The sequence below is a fragment of the Ctenocephalides felis genome, unplaced genomic scaffold (assembly GCF_003426905.1).
Source record: "Ctenocephalides felis isolate EL2017-DRISC unplaced genomic scaffold, ASM342690v1 CF-g0.4_SCAFFOLD_03570, whole genome shotgun sequence".
Taxonomy (NCBI): Eukaryota; Metazoa; Arthropoda; class Insecta; order Siphonaptera; family Pulicidae; genus Ctenocephalides; species Ctenocephalides felis.
This window is the reverse complement of record NW_020539724.1, coordinates 3,556,301-3,584,289: the sequence shown is the minus strand read 5'-3', so window position 1 is coordinate 3,584,289 and position 27,989 is coordinate 3,556,301. Positions and strand designations below refer to the sequence as shown.

The window sequence follows — 27,989 nt, the reverse complement described above, 5'->3', positions numbered from 1 at the left end:
AACAGTTTTCTATTTCTAAATATGAAAACATACAGTAGAAAAAAAAGTGAAGAAACTGGCGAAGTTATAATTAACTTAAATGAATTGTGTAGACTGTGTTTAACAAGAAGTGATGAATTAGTACATATATTCAACGATGAAGAACCTATTCCGCTACCCCTTCGGATAATGGCCTGTGTTGCATTAGAGGTAATTTGTTTTTGAAAATATGATTCTGATCACACCAAACCTTTTATTTGTTTATGAATATTTTTTATATTGACCATACCATCAATGTGCTACTAAAAAAAATAATTTCTTTAAATTTAAATGAAATATTTGCCAATTTATTTATTGCATTCATTAATATTTTATATCTATCTTAAGTCCTTTTATTAAATGCTTGTATAAAAATTGCTTTAATGAACCCTTATCGGAGAAACTTTTAACACTAGTCTGCATTTGAACATTTTTCCTGCATGACTAAAATTTCCACTAAGTCTCAATACATGTCAAAACACTTTATGGCATAAAGAACACTTGTGAAGAGCATAATAAATACTTATATCCTGTCAACACTTCTATTTAGCTTTTTTAAATATATCATAAAACCTTATTACTACCTGTGACCTTATTCAGGTTGTAGAAGATGATGGTTTACCAAACATGATATGCATTGCTTGCAAATATCAATTAGAAAAGTCCTATGTATTTCGCAAGAAATGTGAGTCTTCAGATCACAGACTTCGAAGGCATTTGAAACTAATTTCAAGTTCCAATAAGTTACTTGAAGATGAAGATGAAATTGAGGGTCAGGATATGGTTCAAGAATCAGCATTGATCAAACCGTGTGATAAGACTTTATCAGATAAAAGTCAGCAGGTGAAAAAGTTGCTTGCTGATATTCTTGAAGATGAAACAAATGAAGATGGAAATATACAAACTTTAGAGCAAACTACGACTGAGAGTGAATTATTAGGTATTCATTAAATAATACAGTTGGGTAATAATTATAGAAATTGTTGTTAACACCTTTTTTACTATAGGTGCTACAATACTTATTTAGCTCAACCTGATGCTGAGTTATATGAAGATCCTGATAATATAACATTACCTTTAGAAATGGAAGAAGCGAATAAAGATGCTTGTACATTAAAGACTGAATTAAAAAATGAAATTATTGATATGGAACCAGCTGAACAAGAACTTGATATGTCTCAAGTTTATTATGTTGATGTCGATCCCAGTTCGGAAACTACAGATAGCCAGAATAGCCAAAATTATGAAGCAATCGCAGAATTAGTTAAATCTACATTATCTACACAGCCTGGATTTTCAGGAGAACTGCATTTAAAACTACAACCGAAAAGGGAGACTACACAAGTTCAAGTTACAACTGATGATGGTTCAGTTATGGTTATGGAACTTTTAACTGAGGAAGATGTTCCAACAATTGTAAGAAGAAATCTTTACGATTAATATTACAATTGTCATTTAATGTGACAACATTTTATTAAGATATAAAATTATTTTTCTAGTCACAACAAATACAACAAGATGATGATGGAGAATTAAAAATTTGGCAATGTCCAAATTGTCCTAAAGCTTTTGCTAGGAGAATTCAATTAAATAGGCATTCTTCGGTTCATATGCAGCAAAGAGGTTTCACATGTAATGTTTGTGAAAAATGGTTTCCAACCCGTAGTGCTCTTGTAAGGCACGAAAGAATACATACAGGAGAAAAACCTTTTGAATGTGGCATCTGCAAAAGGTGCTTTGCACAGAAGGAAGTGCTCTTTAGGCATCTCATGACACATTCGGGTAATGGTAAATCTGACTGAATATATTTTATAATAATTATATTAATTATTAGTTAGGAATTGCATCAATTAGGGTGTCTGCATGTTTCCTGTAATTATAATAATCAAACTGTTCAACCACTCTCAACAAATTGGGTCTTTTTTAATATATTAGGTGAGAAGCCCTACCAATGTACACATTGTGACAAGGGCTTTACCCAGAGAGAGGCTTTACGAAGTCATATGAGGCAGCATATTAAACCAAATCCTGCCGATATTCAACTTCACAGGTGTTCTTTATGCCCTAAAATGTTTTGCCATGCATCAGGACTTAGTAGGCATCTTTTGACGCATACAGGAAAAACTTTCAAATGCAGAGACTGTGATAAAAGTTTCTCTGATAAAAGTTCATTAAGGCGTCATCATAGATTGATGTTTCATCAGGCCTAACAATTAAATGAGCATTTATAAAAGGATTTAAGGTAGATATTAAATATTAATGAATGCAATATATAAAAAGTAAATGTTTCATTGGGATAAAGAATTCTATTTTATTAATAAAATATTAATTGTATATTACTATTAACATATTTTATATGGTGAATATAAAAAAATTCATGGACAAATTAATGCATGTTTAATTGTTAATTGTATTTATGTGCTGTGCAGATATAAAATATGATATATAATTGTAAATAAGATGTCAATATTAAAAACATGGCAAATAAACATGCCATGCATCAAAAGTGTTTACTTGTATAAATTGAAGTTTATGTGTATCAATTACTTAATTGATGTGATATTTTATTTATCTGAAAATGTTTTTAAAAAATTTAGTAAATTCATTTAAATAAAATCTCATCAATGTTCTTCAACTTTTTTTCATTCACAAAACAAATCACTCAAGAATTACACTCTGATTAGAAAATAAAAAAATACATTTATATTATTAAAATCTAAATTGAACTATATCTATATATATAATTATTTTAATTAAAAGCGTTTTAAAAAACTAATTATTGATTTAATAGCTAATTTATTATATACACATACTTAAACATTACACATAATGATTCTAAATCTTATCAAATAATTTTTTTTATCTAGATTCCGGTTTAGGTTTGGGTGGGCGAAATGATTTGATTTTTTTCACTTTCTTTTCTTTGCTTTTCCCAGATTTTGATGAACTACCAGCCTGAAAATTTAACCAACTGTCGACTCTATTTTGGCGTGATTCCTAATAATGAATAAATATTTTATGAATATCAGTTAAGTTCAGAAAAGGTTATGTGATTTTAATGAATGATACCTCAAAGTTCTTTTGCCATTCCCTTTCCATTGTTGATTTTTCTTCTTGTTCAATTTCAGCCTCCCTTTTTCTTTTTCTTTCCTCCATATCTCGAGTCTCTAGGTGTTGTCTTCTGCGCTCCATATCAGCAAATAACTTAAAAAAATATAAAAAAAATCAATTCATCACTATCATAAAATATACTTAATAATATATTAATTATACCTTCATCATCAGTACGTACACAGCATGTTTATATTGTTGAGGATCATCTTCAGGAATAGTTTCAGTTGTTTTTCCATCTTTTTTTAATTTTTTTCGCTTCTCAGCAATCTTAAAATGAACAGCATTATGTAATCATCTATAAATAATATTATAAAAAAGGATTAAAAGAAACTACCATGAGATCGGTCCTGCCTTTTGCTTCATCATAAATATCCATACACTTTTTTCGTGTATCGTCATTTTCCAATGTTTTCCAGGCTTTATTAATAATTTCAAAAGCCTGTTGGGCCCTTTCTGCGTCATCTTGATTTTTATCTGGATGCACTAATATTGAATACCTCCTATATTTCTTTTTAACCTCATCCAAGGGGGTCCCGGGATCGATTTGGAGCACTTCGAAAGGATTCAGATTAAAATAAGTTGAACCTGGTCGTAGTAGTCTGTCTATTTGCTGTTTAGGCGTTAAAACAGAGTCTCGTTTTTCGATTTCTTTTACCTAGAATAACATTTCAAAACAATTGACAATCATAACCAACAAAATATGTCAAATTTACGCTTTCAAGGCTCATACCTCAGTGTAAAATGAGTCAAACGCTGCTTCCTTATTTGGAGGATTCATTCTTATGAGGTATGATAAAATTCTTAATATAACTTAATTTAAATACTAATAAAATTGACTATTTCGTACTACTAATAAACAAAAAACTACTTATGTATCATTAAATTTTGTATCTAAACTCAGAACCAAACTGAGAAGATCATAAAGGACTTATGTAGCACGTATGTAGATGGCCACCTTGTTTTTAGCTTTAAAATTTAATATTTTTTTATCAAACATTATTTGTAAGTTATAAATGTAAATATTACAGATTATTTATTATTTTTATGTGTTCAAAAATAAATTTGGCAACGCTTATTTTTAAAGATGATATTTGAGTAGTATTAATTTTTTTAATATTTTTAACTTCCCGTAGGGAAAGTTATAGTAATTGAAAAAAAATTGGAAATGAAAATTTTTATATATCTCTACGTTTCAGAGGTTTCTGAATATTTTGGCATACCTTAGAAAAAATCGATGTATATGCGTGTGTGTGTGTGCGGATACAAATTTTCGTCGACGATTTCGAGAACAGGGATCAACCGATTTGAATAATTTCAAAAACATTCGATTCGTATTGATAAGGAGACGTGCAGATTAGTTTTTGGCAAAGGCAGGTCAATGAAAAAAGTTGAAGAACATTGATGAGATTTTATTTAAATGAATTTACTAATTTTTTTTTAAATATTTTCAGATAAATAAAATATCACATCAATTAAGTAATTGATACACATAAACTTCAATTTATACAAGTAAACGCTTTTGATGCATGGCATGTTTATTTGCCATGTTTTTAATATTGACATCTTATTTACAATTATATATCATATTTTATATCTGCACAGCACATAAATACAATTAACAATTAAACATGCATTAATTTGTCCATGAATTTTTTTATATTCACCATATAAAATATGTTAATAGTAATTTTACGGTTTTTAAGAAAGTCCGATTTTAATAATTCAAAAAAAGATTTTACTCGTATTGGCAAGGTGAAGAACTGATTAAATTTTTATGAAGGAAGGTCTAGCGGTTTCGGAGATCTAGTAAAAAAAAGTAAAATAAAATGCCATTTAGCGGTCAAAAATGATCATTAGACATATGCACATCAAATTATCAGATATTTTATAGAGATATTAATAATGTGTATCAATTTTGTTTGCATTTCTATGGATTCCGTAACATCGTTTGTCCGTTAGATGGAGACGCGGCGCTCACGCGCTTCGATAATTCGTCTAAATATTTCAAAATAAAAACATTTTTTTCTTAAACTTTTTTCTTCTAAAAAAGTCAATTTTTTTCAAAAATTTCCCAAATTTCAAAAATTAAAGAAAAATTAATTTTTAGAAAAAAAACTTTCGGTACGAGAAGTTCCAGCAATTTGCCTTAAGGCACGATGCCATATACCACTAGTTAGTTAATTCAATTAAATTGAATTTGGAAAAGGTAATGCGGGTTTATTTGGAATGTTATTATTAATCAATGCAATAAAAATTACCATCAACCTCAGTTATATATCACCAAATTATTCCCCAGAATTTCTTCCGCAATTACTAAAAGTTTTATGCACTTCCTTGATTCAGCTACTGTTACATCGTTTGAAAAGTATTGATACATATACATATATTTATATAAGAATATTTCCCATAAAGACTCCTTACTCACTCCAGCGAAGCAATCGCCATGAAGAGGCGTAGTCATTCTATGAATAGCCAATCAATCATATTGTATCTTAATCCAGTCTTATGGCGCTACTACGTATATGGGGGCGCATGGGAGCTTCTCAGTCAGTATTGCGAGGTAGAAAATTTTGCAAAGAACTCTAGTTTGTAATAGACACAAATTCGAATACTTTGAAAGGGGATATTAGCAAAATCGGACAAATTTGTAAGGGAAAAATTAGCTACAAAGTTATATAAACAAGGACCTATTTTGAGAATACTAAAAGCAAAAATTCATTTTGTCCTTCTCATTTTTAACTTTCCATAGGGCAAGTTATTGTAATCGTTTAAGAATCGAAACTGAGAATTTTTGCGTTTCTAAAGTTTCTGAACATTTTGGAAAACCTTACGAAAAATGTATGTGTATCTTTTTCTATTTTTTTTCTGGATATGTCGTTCTCAATACCGACTGAAACCTCTGCTTATCTTTTGCCGTTACATCATGGGGGGAGGATCTAGAATGCTATAATTCTTGCTCTGAAATTATACTTTTCTTCTAATTATTGCCATTCGCTCTTCTTCTTTCCGAAGATCGCAAGTCTATTACCAAATCGGTAGCAAGTGTGTTTGTAAGTGTAAATACAATTTATCGTCGATGATTTCGGGCGTACGGATCAACCGATTTGAATGATTCAATAAGCAATCGATTCCTATTGATAGGTAGACGTGCCTACTAGTTTTTGGCAAAGATAGGTCTATCCATTTCGGAGATATGAAACAAAGAATGCAGAAAATTATAACTAACTTGAAAAAATGTATCCCAGACTGGTCTTTTGTATAATACCGACTAAAACTTCCGCTTATCTTTTGCCGTTACATCATAGGGGGGAGGATCTAGAATGCTATAATTCTTGCTCTGAAATTATGCTTCTCTTCTAATTACTACCATTCGCTCTTCTTCTTTCCGAAGATCACAAGTCTATTACCAAATCGGTAGCAAGTGTGTGTTTAAGTGTGAATACAATTTATTTGAATGATTCAATAAGCAATCGATTTCTATTGATAGGTAGACATGCTTATTAGTTTTTGGCGAAGACAGATCTAGCCATTTCGGAGATATGAAGCAAAGAATGCAGAAAATATAAATTCAGTCTCTGAGAGTTTTGATAAAACTTATATTGGCCTTTAAAATACGAATAATGAAAGTTACAGTCTTTACAATAATCTATTCGAAAACATTTGAAATTTCTAGAATATTTTGAAGTTCCAGCAATTAGCCTTAAGGCACGTTGCAATGCACCACTAGTTACCGTTACCTCATGGACGTAGTTCTTAGTGTAAATTCTTTGGGTTTTTTGAACAATTGATTCAATGCCTTATGATAGAAAAAAAACAAGAAAAATTCAAGTACGATCTGGACAACATGACAAAGGCTGGAAAAACTATTATCACTCTTGATTATTATTTCGATATTAATTACCGTCTTGATTATCTAATAACTCATTCGACTTAAGGGTATGCAATTAGAAAGATTTGTGGACTACTATCCGATTACGTTTTGTTTTTATAGCTTCGGCAGGGCAATCCGAAAAGAATTATTAAGAGCAGAACTACTTGATCAGTTGTACTCGGGTTCTAACTAACTGTGGGAAACTTGCAATTTGCTAACGACTCAATTTTCTTTGGGACAGAACTTATTTGCGCACCGCATGTAAGATGAATTGCCACACAGGTATTGGAATACTTTTGCAAAAGTACAAAATGAAGAACTGCGCAATAGTAAATTTTCGACAGAGTAAGGTAGTTTATTTCTTCTGAAATTCTTGCGTCTGGTATCATTGTTGTTTCATATTATATCGTGTTATCACGATAAATTGGGAGTTTTATTAGTATTTTTTATAAAACATGTTTAATGACTTATAAACATGTCTACCTATTCCATAGGTAAACTTATCTAGTTTACCCCCCATCTATTTTACTTATCCGTCAATTTTTTAAATAAAAAAAAATATTTGTAAAATGATTCTTGTTAACTTCCCGTATGGTAAGTTACAGTAATCGCAAAAAATCGAAAATGAACATTTTTATATATCTTTACGTTTTAGAGGTCTAGAAAAAATGTATATATGTCTCTGTGTGTGTATGTGGGTGTGTGTGCTAATAATTTTTTAAAGAATTATCTTTTTATGACATTACTGAATTTTCTCAATTTGATTTCAATAACTATTTGCTTGCATAATCCTTATCCTGTATCTATGTAGCCTGACTATTTGATCGCTTGTACAACCATATATTTTTTTTTTTTTTATTGCTATGCTATTAATTTAAATTTTTTACGGTTTTAAATGAGTATAACTTTCAACCTAGTGCAAGAATTTTGAGCTTGACTGGTGGTCAAATAGACTTTAATATGATGAACTTGATGATGAAAATTGTATTGAATGCTTTTTTTCAGCTCTTTTTTTTCAGAAGCGAAATTCGTGCAGCTACTATGATTATTATAAAATTACTATCCTTTTAATATTAACTATAAATAAGCTTGACAAGAGCCTGAAATAATATCTATTATTATTGATTACGGCTTGCTTATGAATAAATAAAATAAATAAATAAATAAATAAATATGTGTGTGTGTTCGGATACAAATTTTCATCGACGATTTCGGGAACACGGATAAAGCGATTTGAATAATTCAAAAAACATTCGATTCGTATTGATAAGGAGACGTGCTGAGTAGTTTTAGGCGAAGGCAGGTCTAGCTGTTTCGAAGGTACGGGGCAAAAAGTGCCGAAAACGGTAACTCAGTTTTTAAGAGAACGGGGCGTCCGATTTGAATAATTCAAAAAACATTTTACTTGTATTAGCAAGATGAAGAACTGATCATGGAGGCAGGTCTAGCGGTTTCAGAGATCTAGCAAAAAAAGTAAAAAAAAAAATACCATTTGGCGGTCAAAAATGATCATTAGACATATGCACATCAAATTATCAAATATTTTATAGAGGTTTTAACAATAAGTATAAATTTTGTTTACATTCCTATTGGTTCCGTGCCAATGTTTATTCGTTAGACGGCGACGCGGCGCTTACGCGCTTTGATATTTCGTTCCTATGCAGTTAAAGCAGTACGATTGCTTTGAAAACAAGTTCAGAATTTCCAAAATATTTCAAAATAAATTTTTCTTTAGTCTTTTTTTTCGAAAAAAAGTAAATTCTTGTCAAAAATTTATAATTTCTCAATAATCTAATTTTTTCAGAGTAATTTTTTTGAAATATGTTAATTTTTTTAAAAAAAATAATTTTTGGTACTGGAAGTTCCAGCAATTTGTCTTAAGGCACGATACCATACACCACTAGGGTAGTAGGTAGGTAGGGTAAATTATTGTAATGGGCCGAAAATCGGAATTAAAAATTTTTACATTTCTCGACGTTTTGAAGGTTTCTGAACATTTTGGCATACCTCAGAAATAATGGATGTGTGTGTGTGTGTGTATGGATACAAATTTCCAGTCACGTTTTCGGGCGCACGGATCAACCGATTTGAATGGTTCAAAAAACATTCGATTCCTATCGGTAGGGAAAAGAGCTGATTAGTTTTTGGCAAAGGCAGGTCCAGCCATTTCGGGGATACGGAGCAAAGAGTGCAGAAAATAGAAATCGACTTTTTGAGAGAACGGAGTATCCGATTTGAATGATCTAAAAACATTCAATTAGTAATGATTGGGAGAAGTGTTTATTAGTTTTTGGCAAAGGTAGGCCCAGCCATTTCGAAGATATGGAGCTAAATATGTAAAAAATGGCAGTTTTTGAGAGACTTAAGCGTCCGATTTGAATGAGTCAAAGAACTTTCAGCTTGTTTTAACAAAATAATTGTTTTTTGGAACAAAAAATTTTGTATCATTTTTTTTTGTATATCGAAAAAATACAGATTTTATTTTTAATTCTGACTATAGTTCTAATATACTTTAAACAAATAATTTCAACTTTGCAATTCAGTTTATATAATTCTTATAAATATCAGACAATGTTACAATATTTGTAATAATCTATTTGAAAACATTTAGTATTCCTCGAACATTTCGTTACGGTACAGGAAGTTCCAGCAATTTGCTTTAAGGCACGATGCTATACATCCCATTAGTTTTTTTTATCATTTGTAAGTTTTTAGGTATTGTCCATCGCCGATCGAATTCGATGCATGGAATCTAATCAGAATGAAACGAACTCTGATAATTCTAGTACATATTCGACGTCGCAGCGCGCTCGTAATATCTCTAATATCATGCGATCGGGCCCGAAACGGCGCTCGGATTCGCACGGAGCCATCGGTTCAGTACGTCTACTATCAGCATGTCTGCGAAGTCACGCCATTAGGGCGACGACTGTCGTTTGAAGTAGACGTCCTCTGTGCCGCGTTAGAAATAATAAATACATTCGCAAATAGTAAAAGTCAAGTTTTTGGTAAAAATACAGGATTATTAATAATTGAATTATTACGCGTTTTGAAAAGTGTTTCCTTTCCTCACGTCGCAAAAAGTCGCGCTGATCAAGGTCATATTTGAATCGAGCGCGCGGTGATCGGACTATTTTTCCGGAGTTTTGCTGGATTTTTAAGTGTTTTTAGAATAAATTTGTGTGTGAAGTGTTGTTATAACATATCGAATGATTTGATATTATCTGTGCTATTGTGTTTTATCTGTATCATAACCTATAACGCAGTTTGGAGTCACGTGTCGATCGACCTCACTGTTGTGTACATACATATATAGAAGTGTGTCTGGTACGGCATGCGCGCGTAACATAAACATACAACTAAAACGTGACAATTTCGCTCAAATCTAGTTCTTTTTGTGATGTAGTTACACTTGCTTACTTTTAGTAAACTCTTATCTCTTATCACGAAACAACATTTACTACTTCACCTAAATTACATAACCCAATTATTCACTACCTATTTATTACGGATTCCATCGAGATGGAGATTCCAGGGGGCGGCGGTCCTTTCGGGAGTCCCTGGCACACGCCGCCCCGTGTGTTGGAAAGTTTAGGCGCCGGCACTGTCATGGGCATGGAGGCCTGCGGTCTTTTAGATTTGCAAGATTCGACTTTTGAACCGCAGACGAGGGCCCGTTCCAACACTTGGCCGCTGCCCAGGCCGGAAAATTACGTCGAGCCAGGCGACGGATCCGACAGTAACAAATGCAGCAATCAACAGTTGGCCATGGGTGAGAAAGGAAAATCATTTAATAAAAAATACTACTTGGGTAAAAAATACCAATGAAAAATGATACTTGCTTGAGGTATCATAAATGTTATAATATATTAATTGATGGTGCATGGCATCGTGTCTTAAGACAAATGCTAGAACTTACCTTACCGTACCGTACCATAAGTTGATTTTTTTTTTAATTTGAAAATTTGCTTTATTTGACTTAAATACATACATTGATTTTTACATAATGATACAAATTGTATATACCTAATCTGGGAATATCATTATACTATCATACCATAAGTTGATATGTATATATGTAATGATCATTTTTGACCACCAAATGGCATTATTTAAAAAAAATTTCATTAGATCTCCGAAACTACTCAAAATCTGCCTTCGCAAATATTTTACAATTTCTTCACTCCATTATTACAAGTGAAATGATTTTTGAATCATTCAAATCGGATGCTCCATTCTCCAAAAAACTGAATTGCCATTTTTTCAATTTTTGGCCCGTATCTTCGAAACGGCTGAACTTGCTTTTGCGAAAATCTAATTACCAGGTTCCTCCAACAATAGTAATCGAATGTTTTTTGAATCATTCAAAAAGGTTGATCAGTTACTTTGGAAATCATGAACGAAAATTTGTGTCCGAACATACATATATGCACATACATCTATTTTTTTTAGGGCATGTTTTCAAAATGTTCAGATACCTTTGAAACTTATGCGAAAAAAAATATTATTTTCTATTTTTTGCTATTTCTATGACTTACCCTACGAGAAGTAAAAATATTACTTGTTATAGATTAAATTTGTCAGAAACATTAAAAAAATGACATTGACAAAACTTAATAACAAGTTTATAAACCTGATAAAAAAACGAAAACAAAGATTTAATGAGAGCATAATTTAATGATTAAAAACATTTAATAGTTCTCGTATTCAAAATAACATTTTAAATAAAATTTGCATTTTGATCAATCATTTTACACGTTTGATTATTGAAAAATTTCACACACTAAATCTTTACCAAAAAGTAATCAACTCGATTCCTAACTAATATTTTTCTAATTTTGAATTAGTAATATCGATTCAAAATTGTGGGCTAAAATGTGGACAAAAATTTTTACACTTCTGCTAATTACAAAGAAACGGCTTGGCAGATCGTCGTACAAAACAGACAACTGGCTAGTCTTTAGAGCTACATCAATGGCTTGTAAATTTTTCAAACCGTTTTAGCCGTTTTTGAGAAAACAACAAAAGATAAAAATTTGTCTCATATACTTTTTTTCAAATTTAGTCTTATTCCATTAAGAATGACTAGAAACGTTGGGAAAACACAAAATTAGCAAAACCGATTTTTTCGCGAAAACAAACTTCTTCGGTTCAATATTTCAAAAACCAATAAAAAAGATATAAAAATTAATTACCATGTTTAAAATTGTATCATTAATACAATATTCTGAAAACTAATAAATAAACCATAAAAATACCGCATTCTAAACAAATTTGTCAATCTCCTAATAAGATTTTTTAACTATCATACACAAAACGTAAATCTCACACGTTTAATATTCATCCCAAAATAATATCTACAATTGTTTTATCTTATCAGATATGTATACTATTTATCATAATAGTATACAGTAGTATATATGAGCCTACTTTAAACTTCAGTAAATATCCATATTTAACACGTAGTCAACTTGAAATCTTCAACAAATTAGAATATATTTACATAAGTGATGAGCTTGCAATCATTACTTTGATATTTAGTTTTTTATACAAATATTATGGAAAAAACTAGTTTTAAGCTGAAATGGCAAGTTCATTAAGGTGTCTTATTTCTTTTGAGTAGTAATGGAAATTTGATTGTTTAAACAGATTTAATGCTATTTTTAGTAACTCTGGCATTTGTTAAAAAATTGTAATTGTAATAAAAAATAAAATGTTGATATTATCTAATAATAATCAGAATATTATAAATAAAAATCTACAAATTTTGGATAATTAATTAAAGACAATAAGCATGTTTTAATATTAATCATCATATATTCTTTAACAGTTATACTGAAAAATTTTGTTATCCGTATTCTGATTCTGCCTTCTTCTTCTACTTTCTTCTTCTACTTTCTTCTTCTACCTTCTTTTTCTACATTCTTCTTCTACCTTCTTCTACATTCTTCTTCTACATTCTTCTTCTACATTCTTATTTTACATTCTTTTTCTACATTCTTCTTCTACCTTCTTTTTCTACATTCTTCTTCTACATTCTTTTTCTACATTCTTCTTCTACATTATTCTTTATTTTTTCCGTTATTCTACTTTTTCACCCGTTCTTATTAGATTCTTACTCAGTCTTGTTAGATTTTAGTTTTGATCTTACTTGATTCTAATGCGATATCTAATCCTTTCGTATACGAATAAATTTCTAAACCTCTTCAGTGCACATTTATTCTTCTTTCTTCTATCTTATTTATTATTTACTAATTATTATTAATTAGTTATGGAATAGTTATTTCGTTAATCAATCGAGATTGCATTATTTTTAACATAGACCTTGAAATGTTTGCACATGCGTTTCTATCCATCTGAATCAAGAAGCTACTGTACATTACGCAATTTGAATAAATATTTTGATATTTGCGATATATCTCACATATATGTATATTTGAAATATACTTTGAAGTAAATGCTAAATTGTTGATCATTATCGTAACTTATGTAAGGAACTAATTTCCTGAAAGCGAAAAATTGTGCTCAAGTGAATATTGTAATCTGAAAAATTTCTTCAAACAATTTGATTAACCGCGATTATATGACTTACCTAATTTAAAATAATTATTTATTGTGCATAGAAGTTAGATTCTATTTTTTTTTTTGGAAATTAAATATATAATATAAAAAAAATTATCTGCAACCGACTTGAATGCAGAAATTTGATCCAAGTTTTCAGTGGAAATATTAACATGATTTGCACAAAATTATATCAATTTAATTTATAAATTCCATTTTAAAATTGAGGGAAATATTCTTAAACGTGAACCTAATTCTAAATAAAGATTTACAAAAATATAATATACTCATCAAACAAAAATATAATTAACTCTTCAAGTCAACTTCAATAATCGTTTTCAATATCCAATTTCAATTTAAAATAATCTTATATTAAAATAGTATAATTATTAAAATATTAGTGATTCAATTATATTTTATATCACTCTTTTACTAGTGTATTACAAATAAATTATTCAATTAAAAAATCTGCTCGTTTTTTCATATATGTATACCACAATGAATAACATTATATGAAATTTATTCATTTACGTCAACGTAGTAGAATATGAATATGAATTGTTTTGTTTATATTATTAACATTGGCTAATATGTTAATAAAAGAAATGAGCAATTAGAACTAATGCATATGTTCTATGCACAAATTAAAAATGTTAGTAATTGTTTGTAATCTATATAATTGTCATTATCTTAAATTAATTCAATAATAATTAAAGTAATTATTCCAATTCAAATTAAATGTTTTATATGAAACTAATTGCAATTTTTAAATCTTGTCTCGATAACTAAGTTACGTTTTGATATTTTGATATTTGAATTATATCATTATCCAATTTTTGGACAATTTTAATAAAAGTTTCAAGGTTTTATTATTTTCTATTATAATCAACCTCGCTAACATAAAGCATTTAGCCGATCGTTTTATGTCATATACATATTATCTTAATTATATCATGCACTTATATTTCTTTATAACTGACTTCTTCATTCTTCTTTTTTCTTCTACCCTTGCTTCTTTTAATTTCTAATTCTATTCTATCTCAAATCAGCAATTCAAATTTTATTTAACTCGGAGCAATAGCCACTCATCTTCTTCTTCTTTCTCTTCTAACTTCTAATTCTTCTAACTTCTAATTCTATTCAACTCCTCACTTCCTTTATTTCTTCTTCATTCTTCTTTTGTCTTATAGCCTTGTTTTTTTATAACTTCTAATTCTATTCTATCTCAATCATAATTCATATTCTTCTTTAGCCACTTCTTCGTTCTTCTCTCTCTTGCTAATCTTGTTCATCTTTCTATTCAACTCCTATTTTCCTTTTTCCTTCATTCTTCTTTTCATCTTCATTCTTTTTTTTCTTCTTACTCCTAATTCTAATCTTTTTTGTCCTTCTTACTCATAATTATCTCAGCTATATCGAATTCTGTATTTTAATATTAACAATACAAATTTTATACAGATGGAGGACTAGGATAATCATTTTCTTCAAATAATGAGATATTTATCAAAAATTGCATGAGCCTACATGAGCCACAAGGTGATTTTATTACTACCATTCTTAATCCTGTACTATTTTTCCCCAAAACGATTTTTATTATTATAATTAATTACTACGATTACAGTCATCAATCGAATTAACAACAATGTTTCGTAAGATTCGCTCGCGTTTTATGTTTTGTTTGGATTTTATTTATTGTTTTTCTTAGAAAGCAATTTCACTATCAGTAGCAAAACACCGCCTCTTGTCGTATGTCAACAAATATCAGCGTTTTGTAAATATGACATGTAAATAGACTTTTAAAAGGCCATCGGTACATCACAGCGGCGTCGGACAATATCTTACACCACGACGCAATAAGAGGATAAATTAATTATATTTAATAAATTTTATACAAATATAAATTAAGTCTATTTTCTAAAACTTTTGAATTTGGAAATATTATCACTACTAATTTTGCAAAAAAATCCATATTTTCTTTTATTACACTTTATTAGCTAGTGAGTCCACTAAAACTTCTTTCTTCAAATTTCAAACTTCGTTGGAAATGCGATACAATTTCAATAGATATTCCGCCGCAATATATAATTAAATGTTGCACATTAATCGTCTTTTACTCAAATTTGAAATAATAATTCACATATTAACTTCCAGTCATCTATTAATTACGTTAATTACACCTGTAATGAGCTCATACACGTGCCACCAGTATGTAGGTATTTAGGACGCGGAAGTTATAAAGCCATGTAAAAATGAAAACATTTATTTGTAAATAAAAGACAAGTTCATAATTTTTACGTCAAGAACCATGTGCTATTTATATATATTTTTTTTTCATTTTGTTTTTATTTATTTAACTTACGTAACATTGTTAAACAATATTACATATCTTATGAAAACATAAAATAAATTATGTAAAATAATAATAAAATTAAAAATGTTTTTTATTATTTTTAAATAAACTATCAGAAACGAAATCTATGAGTTTAAATGGTAGGCTCCTGAATTATTTTGGCTCGTATACCCCTTCTCTTAAAAACTTATCGATTTGTATAGAAACCCCTTCGTGGACCCCTATTTATTCGTAGACTTCGATTTTTTTTGGTCCACGTGGACCCCTTGAAAGTTGTCATGAAACTCTGGGGTCCATATGGACCACTTTGGGAATCACTGGTTTAAATACTTATACCAAATTTTGTGTGGAGGCCTACCTCAGTCTAATAGAAGATCATCACAAATTATCTAGTATTAAATATAAAATATTTATTAACACTAAAATATTTTTTTTCTGATTTAAGATCTTCATTAAGTATGTTCATTATTTATATAAAAAGTAGTTGGCTGGTTTATCTAAAGATTTTAGGCCTTATTATGTGCCAAGAAACAGATTGCCTATGCAAGCTCAGGGCCGAGTATTTCAGATGCGGAAATTAAGTCTGAGCACGTGTTTTTGTGAAATTAAATATTATAAATGATTTAGATAAAATGAATTTATATGATAAAACTGACCTTTAGATAGGTTTTATTAGATACTTAATTTGTGACACTTCTAGTGCAAATAAGTTGATGGCAATGATAAATGCATATGCAAATATTAATGTGAATTATATGGTTCATATAAAATATTCACAATTATGATCTACTGATACTGATTTATCAAATGTGAAATTTCATATCCCATGATTTATTAAATTTATTTATATACATATATTTAAATATCATGTGAAAACTGATTCGGGACATTACTGCGTATCAAGCATAATTAAGTCAAAAATACTAATTATGTTTGTTAAAAATTTTATTGCAATTAAAAAGGACATCTTCTAGGTTACCTTCTACTAATCTAAAATGTCTCAAGGCGCATTTTTCGCGACTTCAATTAATTTTATTAATTTTAATAAGGGATTCGGTTTGACTATCAACTCGATCACCATGCGAAGTTTCATCAAAATCCCAGAAGAGTAAACCAGAGGCTCTCCTTGTTAGAAACCCTCAGGTCTCTCTTATATTAGTAGACAGATCAATTAGAAATAAAAATATATACATAGCAAAAATTCAAAAAATAGCTCAAATGTATTCTGATTGGATATTTTTAATTATAATAATTTAAAACAAATTTTTATATACGAACCGTTTCCTTTCAAAGAATATTTTTTCTCCTGGCGACATTTATTTTTCAACTGGGCCCTATACCTTCTTTTTTTTATTTGATATTTCGTGACTCACCTAGTTGACCTTGAATAGAGAATTCAGACTCCGACAATCGTTGCTATGGCAGTAAAAGGAACGACTTGTAACGGATAACACATAATGCTAATTTAGATTTCCATATTTTAGATTTTAAATTATAACACACTGATGATGCGACAAATGTCTCGAAACGTTTGCAAAATTATTATTTAATAAATTAGTGCAAAAAAAAGTGTTGTTTGTTCATATTTCTAAATATATATAGTGAATTTGTATAATATAGTAATAAAAATATCATAATACTATTGCTGCACTATTATTAATTTGAATCTACTATCTATCTATCATTAAGATTCTTTAACAAAACACTATATAGATTTGCATAATATATCTTAATTAACTTTTAGCTTCATAACAAGATGTAATTACCCGGCTTCTGAGGTAGCTGCCTTCTTGCGCACTTTGCTCGTATAATTATTAATATCTCATATTATATCGGGATATTCACAAATATTAGTATAGGGTAATATATCAGATACATTCAATTTTAAAATATTATTTGAACCACTTTACTAGAGTAAAATATCAATTTTCTGAGCGACTTTCTATCAATTTTATGGATTGATTGAATCCAGTAATTTTGAGTGATATCTGATAGATTTTTTGCTTTGATTCCTCCGCAGCATTCAACCGTATCTGTATCAAGTATGATTATACATAAATACTTTAGAAAATGTTTCACAAAATTTTATTAGCTTTTCTCAAACTATTGCGCTTAAGAAACACTGCAAATCTAAGTTCAAATTCAAATTTTTGAACTTTCGGAATAAGTCGTATTTTAAATTACTAAACTTATCCATAGCCAAGACAAGACAAGAGCTTTAGTTTTGCAGCCATAACGTTCCAGGTTTTATTTTCGTTTTGGGACAGCTTGATATCAAGATAATAATAATAATAAAAGGTAATCTGCCCGAAGGCAGGTCCATGGTGTGAGAGCCACCACTACAAATGATTTTCTTGCCCTTCATCCCATTACCACTATCTTCTACCACCATTTTTTTTATTTTATGTATTTACCTTTCCAAACTTCTGTTTCCATGCTTCTTGATCATGTGCTTCGGCTTTCAGTTCCCTGTATTTTCTCTTCTCGCTTAAGTCGTCAATCGTCTGCATTCTTTTTCTTCACATTCCTTTTGTTCCTTCTTGATATCAAGATGTAGTAATATTAGTTTTTAATATAGATCTAAATATTGTTTCGAGTAAAAATAACCATTCGGGACATTGCTCCGATATAATATATCACATCACTATTAGAAAAGACAAACACAGGGTTATAGATATTACATTACAGTACCTCACATAACCCTAATGAGTACTAATTATTGGATAACATTATATTATCAGCCTTTCGTGGTAACATAACATATTTTGAATAAAAGCAGTATATTGCATATTTGGTATCTGGATGGGCCTATTTTTTTTTGATAAATCTTGTCAATGTGTTGGTAGTCAGGAAACTATCAATACCAATGGTGTTCATACGAACGTGTATTAAATTAAATAAAAAAAAAATGCACTGCAGAAAACTGACTTCAAAACATTACAAATATCAAATTTACATTAGTTTGACTTCATTTACAACTTCTTAGTACATATTATCTGTTCCTTACGGGTCATCCATTAATCATGTTATTTTTAATGATTTTTGGACCCCCTCTTGGTAATAAGTGGTTGTGATATTTAAAATTGAACCGCCCTTCCCCACTTAACGTGTAGTTTTACCACCTAAATTTTGGATTTTTTTTAAATTTAGCTAAGAATGTACAAGTGATATCTTAGTAGACTCGTGCTTCTCTAAGTATGAAGTTATTTGTTATAATTTTTCAATGGTTTATACCATTTTTGGGCTTACGTGAGTAAAGGATGGCTCCTTATTGGATAACAGGACAGCAAGGATAGATATTACACTTATAATAAATTAGTGGCAAGTGTTATCTTGCCGGAAGATTCCGAGAATTGGCTAATAAGAACAGCAGCAAATAATGATCAAAATGAAAGAATTTGATTGGCTACTGCGTAAAAAGTCTAAGCTCTCTATAGAAAATAAGTTGCTGCTATATAAATCAATCATTAAATCAATCTGGACCTGCGGAATTGTGCTCTGGGGATGTGCTTACAAATCAAATTTAGCTATAATGCAGAGAACTCAGTCAAAAATTTTACGTACAATTCTTAATTCTCCGTGGTACGTGACAAATGAAACCATTCACAGCGACCTCAACATGAAAACGGTGCAATTAACGTTCAAAGTATTTAAGGAAAACTACAAACGTAAACTGGACTCACATTCGAATCCATCAATAGTTGATATAACTCAACCTTTTGGCATAAGGAGATTGAAACGACACTGGCCTCAATAAATTGGACTTAGTCTTAGATTAGGTCTAATTTAATATTATCATATTAATGTTAAACTGAGAAGATCTCATTGGAGGTCTTTTTAGGCATTGCTCTTAAATTTTGTCAAATTAGCTTATAGGAATCTTTATGTATTTCTGATTGCTAAAGGAAACAGAGTTCAACAAAAAAAAAATGTCGTTGCCAATGAACTTGATTTTTTGATAACTCTGTCTCTTACATTTTGGAGAGCGATTTAAATGCGAAGTATTTTTTTAATAATACCGAATCAATTTATTGGAAGCGCAATATGCCGCCTCATAACATATCATCTCGATATTTACGATTACGCAACCGAATAATGTGTATTACAATGAAGAATGGAGTGGAGTGTGTGCGTATACTACATACTCGTATAATAATAATATACTATAATATACTACATACGCGCGTAGAGTAGATCGGCGACCGTCCGCGACTCATACACCAGGCGGGCCGGTTATCGAGCCGTTTATTCGTGGCTGTTTCTCTGATAACAGTGTTGTTGACCTTCATCCTCAATAAATTGGCAACAACGCTAAAAGACTCTTCGTATTATTACCACTACACAACTACTACTGATACTTTTCTCGAACGACTCTTATAAGCGCGCTTAAGAGAGGCCAATTGTAGATTCAGAGTTGTGGAGACCACTCTGGAAGGTGGACAGATCTTGCAATTTTGGTCACTTTGGTAGATTTTCCAAATTTCTAATTTAAGAGATATCTAAATCATTCAACAGTCTTTGATTAAGATTATCAATGTTTTGCTAAATTCTCATAAGGGCGCTTAAGTACGGCCAATTGTAGATTGGAAGTTGTAGAGAAACATTCTGAAGGTTCCTGGAAAGTCAGTATGATTGTGTTCCTAAAGTTCCTAGATATCTAATTTCTTCAAGATTCTTCGATTAAATTTATCAATGTTTTTCTTGACTCTTATGAGTGTTTAAGATCGGCCAATTGTAGATTTAGAGTTATAGAGACCACTCTGAAGGTTCCTGGAAAGATTTCGAGCTTTTTCAGTTAGATGAGGTTGCTAAAGTTCATAGATTTGTTCAAAATTCGTTGATCTATTATACTTCATCTATTGCTTCTGGTATTTTGTACTAAATTAGAATCTTCTCTGAGCAATTCCTTCTACGCAATTTTATTATTATTATTGTTATTTGAACAGTCTGATGTTGTTTCTACTACCTAATTTTATTAGAAGACAACCCAAGTAATTATCCTTCTGATATGATCAAAAATCTTTGATCAACTCGATTAATTGCTCATGGTGTTATTCTTTCTTCCAATTACCTTGTTATTATTATTATCATTTGAACAGTAATTACAACTATTCTCAGTGCTCTATGAGATCTTCAGATGTTGTTTCTACTGCCTAATATTATTAGAAGACAACCCAATTAATTATCCTTCAGATTTATTCAACAATTTTTGTTCAATTCTTTTAATTGCTGGGGATGGTTTTAAAAATTAAAACCTATTTGCCTAATTTCTACTACCTACCATGTACCTACCTAGTTTTATTAGAAGGCAACCCAATTAATCAACCTTCTCATCTGTTCAACATTTTTGATTAACTCCACCAATTGCTCATGTTGTTATAAATTTGAATCTTTTCGTCCAATTTTCTCATACAGGATTTTATTGTTATTATTATTATTTGAACAGCAATTTTAACTATCCTCAGTACTCTATGAGATGTTGTGATGTTGTTTTTACTACCTAATCTTTTTATAAGAGAATAACCCACGATTATCTTTTCTCTATGAGATGAACATTTTACATTACATTTTTGTAAAGTGTCTTTTACATATTATTACAACTACAATAAAGTTTTAGGTATAAAGATATGCTTAATAATAAAAAAATCTGTTCCTGAACATTAGCAAATTTTTGGTTGTAGTTAAAAAAAATGTCCAGATCGAATTCGCCAATCCATTAATTGACTGACCGGGTATGATATATGTCAACTTATAATCTGAATTTTTGTAATGATTTAAAATTCACAGCACTTATTCATAGTATCCGTTATTATTGTTAAACAAATTTCCTCTTTTTCCTAAAAATCAAAACGGTATCCAAACGGTTAACGAATTCAGTTCGGGTTAGTCTGCCGGTATTGTTTTCCTTGCTAATTCTCAAGCCAATGACGTTAATGCAAACACTACTGAATTTCAAATTATCACCGACACGAAAAATAAATGTTCATTCATCTTTAAGCAAATTTCGACAAATAATATGTACACTCAAATATTCAGTCTTCTAGGAAAAAAATCTCTGAATATGTGTTAAAAAATTTCGTACGTATGATAAATTGTACTATAAAACTATAAGGTCAAAATTGAATAGTGCAAATGATAATTATTTAACAAAGTATTTAACACATTAGTGAATTCGACGTGATATTAAATATATGAGGCATACAAATTTCTATCTGGGCAAGCTAGTCAAATGAAATTGAAATGTATGGTAAATGTGCATAATACACATAATTTGGCATAGTAAAATATTATTAATTTAGTCTGTAATTTGTCTTAATTTATTGACTAAAATCATTAATTACAATTGCAAAATCATTAATTGGGAATATTCTTTACTCACCCTGAGACAATAAAACAATCACTGTAATTCATCTAATTTTAAGAAGAAAAATCAGACTTACAAAAAAATATGTGACGGGAATAGCTCAGTCAGTATCATACCCGACTCACACGCCAGGAATACTCGGTTCGTGTCTTGGCACTGACAAATAATTGTCATTTGATTTGTTGGATTGAAATTAAGTAGATTTCAAAATGTTGGTTTGAGGTAGAATATAATAGGAAGTTAGAAGAAGAAGCAAGGTTAGAAGAGAAAGAAGAATAAAGAATCAGTTTTAAAGAGGAATGTAAAAGTAGGTTATAAAGAAGAATTGAGAATCGGTTATAAAGAAGAATAAAGAATCAGTTTTAAAGAAGAATAGATAATCAGTTATAAAGAAGAATGCAGAAGTAGGTTATAAAGAAGAATGAAGAAGTCTGTTATAAAGAAAATTGGATAGTGTAGGATATATGAAGATAAAATATGAAATAATAAAAGATAGTATTGGATATAATAAAAGATAGTATAGGATATAATAAAAGATAGTATATGATACAATAAAAATACTATATGATAAAAGATAGTATAAAATATAAAGACACGTTGTAGGTGGCTAAATCCTCTAATTATAAGTAAGCGAGGTCAATAAAAAATAAATTAAATAAAACAAATGGCAAAGATTTCGAATTAGTTCATCAAACGATTTATCAAAAAAAATTTTGAGCTTTTTAATAAGACATTTGAGATACTCGATTTTTTTTGATGTTCTGCTTTTCTATTAGGCTCTATTTTTGATAAATTAATTATCTAATATAATTAAACCTAATTTTATACAATGCTAAAAAATAGTAAAATTTTCTTAAGGGAGCTAAGTGTATAAATATATAGATCTTATGCCCTGCAAATTATATGATTTTTTGATATTGATTTATTTTTATTTTTACTTATTATTTACTTATTATTTTTAATTATTTTTACTTATTTGCACAGGATGTTTTACTTATTGCAAAACATCCTGTGCAAAAAAATATTATGCACAAAAAGTATTATGTAAACTATGAAGTAAATTCAAAATATTTCAAGAAATGATAAAGATAAGGATCTTTGTTCTAAACATATATGAATGAAAAATCATATTTTTGCTAACTTATAAACAAAATGGACAAAAAGCGTTTCCATGCACTTATTGCAAAACATCCTGTGCAAAAAAAATATTATGCACAAAAAATATTGTATAAACTACGAAGTAAATTAAAGAAATGACACAGATAAGGATTGTAGTTCTAAAAATACATGAATGAAAAATCATATTTTTAATAGCTTAATTATAATTTTTGATATACATTTGTAAATTGCACTTGCTTAGAAAATTATATTTTAAAATATTGCAAATATTTTTAATAATTTTTATATTTATACAAAACATACTTTAGAACATCCTGAAGTACTGTATATTTTAAAAAAACATATTTTTTTGATTCCAAAATCAATTTGCTCTGCCAATAATAATGTATCTTTTATACTATCAGTTAGTAATATGAATGGACTCTCCTCAACTATGCATTTTCAATACAAATGATAAAAATCAAAAACTTGCTTCCTCTAAAACCGCAAAAAATTTCGAATCATAAATTATCACACTCAAAATCGTATGAACAGGTAGTCGAAAATCCAAATTACAATAGTCGTGATGGATTTCATATACCTTAGCTACTTTGTCAGTTAATCCTTTGGGGATTAACAAGTTTTTTCTCCTCAAAGAATAACTAGGAAGGTGCATGCGATCGTATTCGGGTTAATAATCTCTAGGAATTTGTAATACCTGTGTCAGCTGTAATTTCAGTCTGTACTTGTGATCTTAAAGAATTATTATTCAAGGTAAAGAAAGGACCAAACTGTTTTAATCTGTAAAAAAATGTTTGGGCGTTGATTTTCTAAATATTTAATTAGTTACCTAAAAATTCTTGAATCCGAGGGTACTCTACTTTCTCAAAAATGATACATTTCTAAGCTTTAGGAATATTAATTTGATGCTAATAGAATAAAATATTTATGATTTTGAACATATAAATTATGTGCTAACAAGGAAAACCTCAGGTTTACTCTTCTGAGATTTTGATGAAACTTTGCAAGGTGGTAGAGTTGATAGTCAAATTGAATGGTTTAAAATATTATTATAAAAAATTATAAAAATGCTTATTCAATTAACATATTTTTTTTTTCAAAATTACTTAATTAAATTTAAATAATTTCATATTTAGTAACTTTATGCAAATAAAATACAACATAATGAATAAAATATAGAACTTGTGATTTTAAATGTATAAATTTTCAATTACTTATTCAACAACATAGACTTTTTTTATAATTGGATAAATAAAGTTCATAATATATTTCTATTGAAATGTGATAATCTGCCTACCTTTATAAACAGTGTTTAATCAAATTTCGGATATCACAACCAATTTAAAAATAAAATGACTCATGTACTTTGCCGAAACTTTTACTGTGTAATAAATATGATCACAACATAATATTTTCAAATTATTTCTTATCCAATATATTATCTACAAGATAATATTTTGAAATTCATAATCAAAATTCTAATCAGTGCATTTTGCTGTATCCGCTGTTTATTTTTATTCGAGCATATAAAATACTTTATCAATTTCTAAACATGTATGAAAGTTCGCTGCTGAATAAATAATTCTTGGAGTGTATTAAAATATATAATTCAACAAATCATACAATAAAATTGATATATTATTAGTATTGTATTTCACTACATCCGTTGATCAAACGATCCATCAAAAATATTTTGATTCGTTATTATAAATGATAAAACACATGAAAAGTTTAATAAACAGCGCATGAATCAGCGTCACTTGTATAAAAGTTGTGAAAATATTGTGAATTTGAATCGGATGTGGTGATCAAATATTGAATTTTATTTATAAAATATCGATTGGTATCAGAAATTATTGTTTTAAGTTGGACAAGTTTATCAGTTTTGTCTTGTGCTATAATAATCGATATTTGAATGTAATGTTTTCATATTGATAAAGAAATAAACGATTAGTCAACTTTCTTCAGATATTTTTGTAAACTGCTATCAAAATGCTATGTAATACCAACCTGCCTTTGCCAAAAACTAATCAGCACATCTCCCTATCAATAGGAATCGAATGTTTTTTGAATCATTTAAATCGGTTGATCCGTGCGCCCGAAAACGTGACTGAAAATTTGTATCCATACATACATACACACACATCCATTTTTTCTGAGGTATGCCAAAATGTTCAGAAACCTTCAAAACGTCGAGAAATGCAAAAAAATTTAATTTCGATTTTTTGGACGATTACAATAACTTACCGTACGAGAAGTTAATAATTGACTTTAAAATTTGAATGCTATAGCATTCACGCCCGCGAACATGTTGAAGATTGTTCTGGAAACCTGAAAAAGTTTTGTTGATATAAGTCATTTTATAATAATTTTATAGATTTTATTAAGCACTGTTTATAAAAGTAGTCATATTATCATATTTCAATAGTAATAGACTTTGAATGTTATAGCATCCACGTCAAGTATTACGCTTCTCTTTTACGCGATGTGCTTGCCCTATCTGATTTCATGACTAAGGTTATATAAAATTCAATTCAAAATAATTGACTTTAAAATTTGAATGCTATAGCATTCATGTAAATCTGCATCACAATGAAAATGAATGCTATAGCATTCACGTTCGCGAACGCATCGAAGATTGTTCTTGAAACCTGAACGAGTTTTGTTGACACAAGTCATTTTACAATAATTTTATAAATTTGATTAAGCGCCGATTATAAAGATAGTCAGATCACATTTCAATTGTAATAGACTGTGAATGCTATAGCATCCACGTCAAGAACTACGCTTCTATTTTACGCAATGTTTTTGCCTTAGCTGAACACGAATATACCTAAAGAATCAGTTAGTCATTCAAGAAAGTTAGAAATTCAAGGTTATATAAAATTGAATTCAAAATAATTGGCTTTAAAATTTGAATGCTATAGCATTCATGCCATTCTACTTCATCATGTTTTTTTTCATTGCAGTATTGTTACAACAGCTAAATAATATAACATCTAGTAACATTAATGAGCAATAATATAAATATAAATAAAATAGAGTACAAAATAAAGGATATTATTAACATTAAAATGATATCCGTATTATGAATGCTATAGCATTCACGCTCCCGAACGTTTTAAAGACTGTTCTGAAAACCAGAATTAATTTAGTTAACACAAACCATTTTATAATATTTTATAAGAAATTTGTAGTTTTCAATATTTCATTTTTTCCCCCCCCAGGAACTGGTCTGCCAGCCCCATCGTCCGCCCAAAATACCAAAAAGAATTCATCTCGTCGCAATGCCTGGGGTAATCTATCTTATGCGGATCTGATCACGCAGGCAATACAATCAGCAGCCGATAGCAGGCTGACATTGTCCCAAATTTACGAATGGATGGTCCAGAACGTACCCTACTTCAAGGATAAGGGGGACAGCAATTCTTCAGCCGGATGGAAGGTTAGTAATAGTAATAACTTTGAAAATTTGTTTTTGGTTTAAATTAAATTTATATGGTTTTGATGACAATAAATATCTAACAAAATATTAAACAATCTATAAGCTGTTAGTTATTAGGTTCAAGTTTCAACTCAAGAGATTTGACTTTGTCCAATATGGCTTGATTAGGCAACTCTCCAACGCAAGTCTTGTTATCCATCTCCAAATCCATGTGTAGCTCGCCTCTCCTCAAATTGATAATGATTGATAAACTTCTTCTGCAAAATGCTAAGGAATTCTCTATTGAAAGCCTTGTTAAAATAAATCCATGTGCAGCTCTCCTCTCCTCAAATTGATAATACGATTGACAAACTCCTTTTACAAAATTTTAAGGCAACTCTTCAATGATAGTCTTGTTATAAAAAATCTTTGTGTAGATCTCTTCTCCTCAAATCTAATCTCCAATATATCTGTTCGGACTTATTTTTGTTTTATTATATTGGCCATGAAGGTGACAACCTTCAGGGCATTAAGCTTTACACGGAATGGTTGCTACCCCTGGTAGAGGGGGTAGCGGAGTATTTTTAATTGAACTAGTTGTTTATTTCTAAAAGTAAAGTCCGCGAAACATGTATAGTAATTAATAAATAAATATATCTTCTTTCATTATAACTTAGTGACAAATTAATGATTGTAATCAAGAACTGCAACAAATACACAATATACAAACAAATCAGTGTTTAATACAGTCCACAGCTACAAGGTTAAATTATAACCCAACAACCTGAGTATCGAAGGAGAGTTTTAATAAATTCTATAAGTACGTAAAATAAAATACAATATCTAAATTGATACTGCTATCCATACTAATTCCAATCTTGTGCATAATTTTTATTAATTACTTCTGCATCGATTCAGATAAAATTTCAAATAATGACGAACAATGTTTATGATTGCAATTTGATGATTTCTTATTCTTCAAACATTAATTCAATTGTACAACAACTTTTACAAATAATAGAGTTGTTGTTGATAAATCAGTTTTAGGTTTTTCATATCCTTTACCAGTGACAAACAAATAATTTAAGAAGTAGATTTTGATAAGAATCCGTTCAAAGCATTTTTTACTGGAGTTTGTAGGAATAAAATTTATTACTGGTTATCAGAT

At 29.5% G+C, this 27,989-nt stretch overlaps 3 protein-coding genes across 3 annotated transcripts; 2 read left to right on the top strand and 1 right to left on the bottom strand.

The window, feature by feature from the left end:
* Positions 1-19: 19 nt before the first annotated feature.
* On the top strand, positions 20-26,643 carry LOC113383080 (zinc finger protein 2-like). Its single transcript, XM_026621335.1, has 6 exons — positions 20-189; positions 619-962; positions 1,026-1,434; positions 1,518-1,800; positions 1,954-2,260; positions 26,625-26,643. The coding sequence occupies exons 1-5, from the start codon at positions 22-24 to the stop codon at positions 2,226-2,228; spliced, it is 1,479 nt and encodes a 492-aa protein (XP_026477120.1). The 5' UTR covers positions 20-21; the 3' UTR covers positions 2,229-2,260; positions 26,625-26,643.
* LOC113383018 (dnaJ homolog subfamily C member 8) lies at positions 2,868-4,000 on the bottom strand. The gene is made up of 5 exons (XM_026621272.1): positions 3,863-4,000; positions 3,467-3,787; positions 3,292-3,399; positions 3,088-3,222; positions 2,868-3,015 (listed from the first exon to the last, which is right to left on the bottom strand). Exons 1-5 carry the CDS (start codon positions 3,908-3,910, stop codon positions 2,878-2,880), a joined length of 750 nt encoding a protein of 249 aa, XP_026477057.1. The 5' UTR covers positions 3,911-4,000; the 3' UTR covers positions 2,868-2,877.
* On the top strand, positions 9,991-26,922 carry LOC113383019 (forkhead box protein O-like). The gene is made up of 2 exons (XM_026621273.1): positions 9,991-10,775; positions 26,640-26,922. The coding sequence occupies exons 1-2, from the start codon at positions 10,526-10,528 to the stop codon at positions 26,882-26,884; spliced, it is 495 nt and encodes a 164-aa protein (XP_026477058.1). The 5' UTR covers positions 9,991-10,525; the 3' UTR covers positions 26,885-26,922.
* Positions 26,923-27,989: the final 1,067 nt, after the last annotated feature.

Coding starts and splice junctions, on each gene's coding strand:
- LOC113383019 (XM_026621273.1), top strand. CDS start 10,526: ATGGAGATTCCAGGGGGCGGCGGTCCTTTCGGGAGTCCCTGGCACACG. Junction 10,776..26,639: donor CAATCAACAGTTGGCCATGG/GTGAGAAAGGAA, acceptor CTGGTCTGCCAG/CCCCATCGTCCGCCCAAAAT.
- LOC113383018 (XM_026621272.1), bottom strand. CDS start 3,910: ATGAATCCTCCAAATAAGGAAGCAGCGTTTGACTCATTTTACACTGAG. Junction 3,400..3,466: donor AAGGCAGGACCGATCTCATG/GTAGTTTCTTTT, acceptor GTTCATTTTAAG/ATTGCTGAGAAGCGAAAAAA. Junction 3,016..3,087: donor AATGGCAAAAGAACTTTGAG/GTATCATTCATT, acceptor ATTCATTATTAG/GAATCACGCCAAAATAGAGT.
- LOC113383080 (XM_026621335.1), top strand. CDS start 22: ATGAAAACATACAGTAGAAAAAAAAGTGAAGAAACTGGCGAAGTTATA. Junction 190..618: donor TGGCCTGTGTTGCATTAGAG/GTAATTTGTTTT, acceptor GACCTTATTCAG/GTTGTAGAAGATGATGGTTT. Junction 963..1,025: donor GAGAGTGAATTATTAGGTAT/TCATTAAATAAT, acceptor TTTTTACTATAG/GTGCTACAATACTTATTTAG.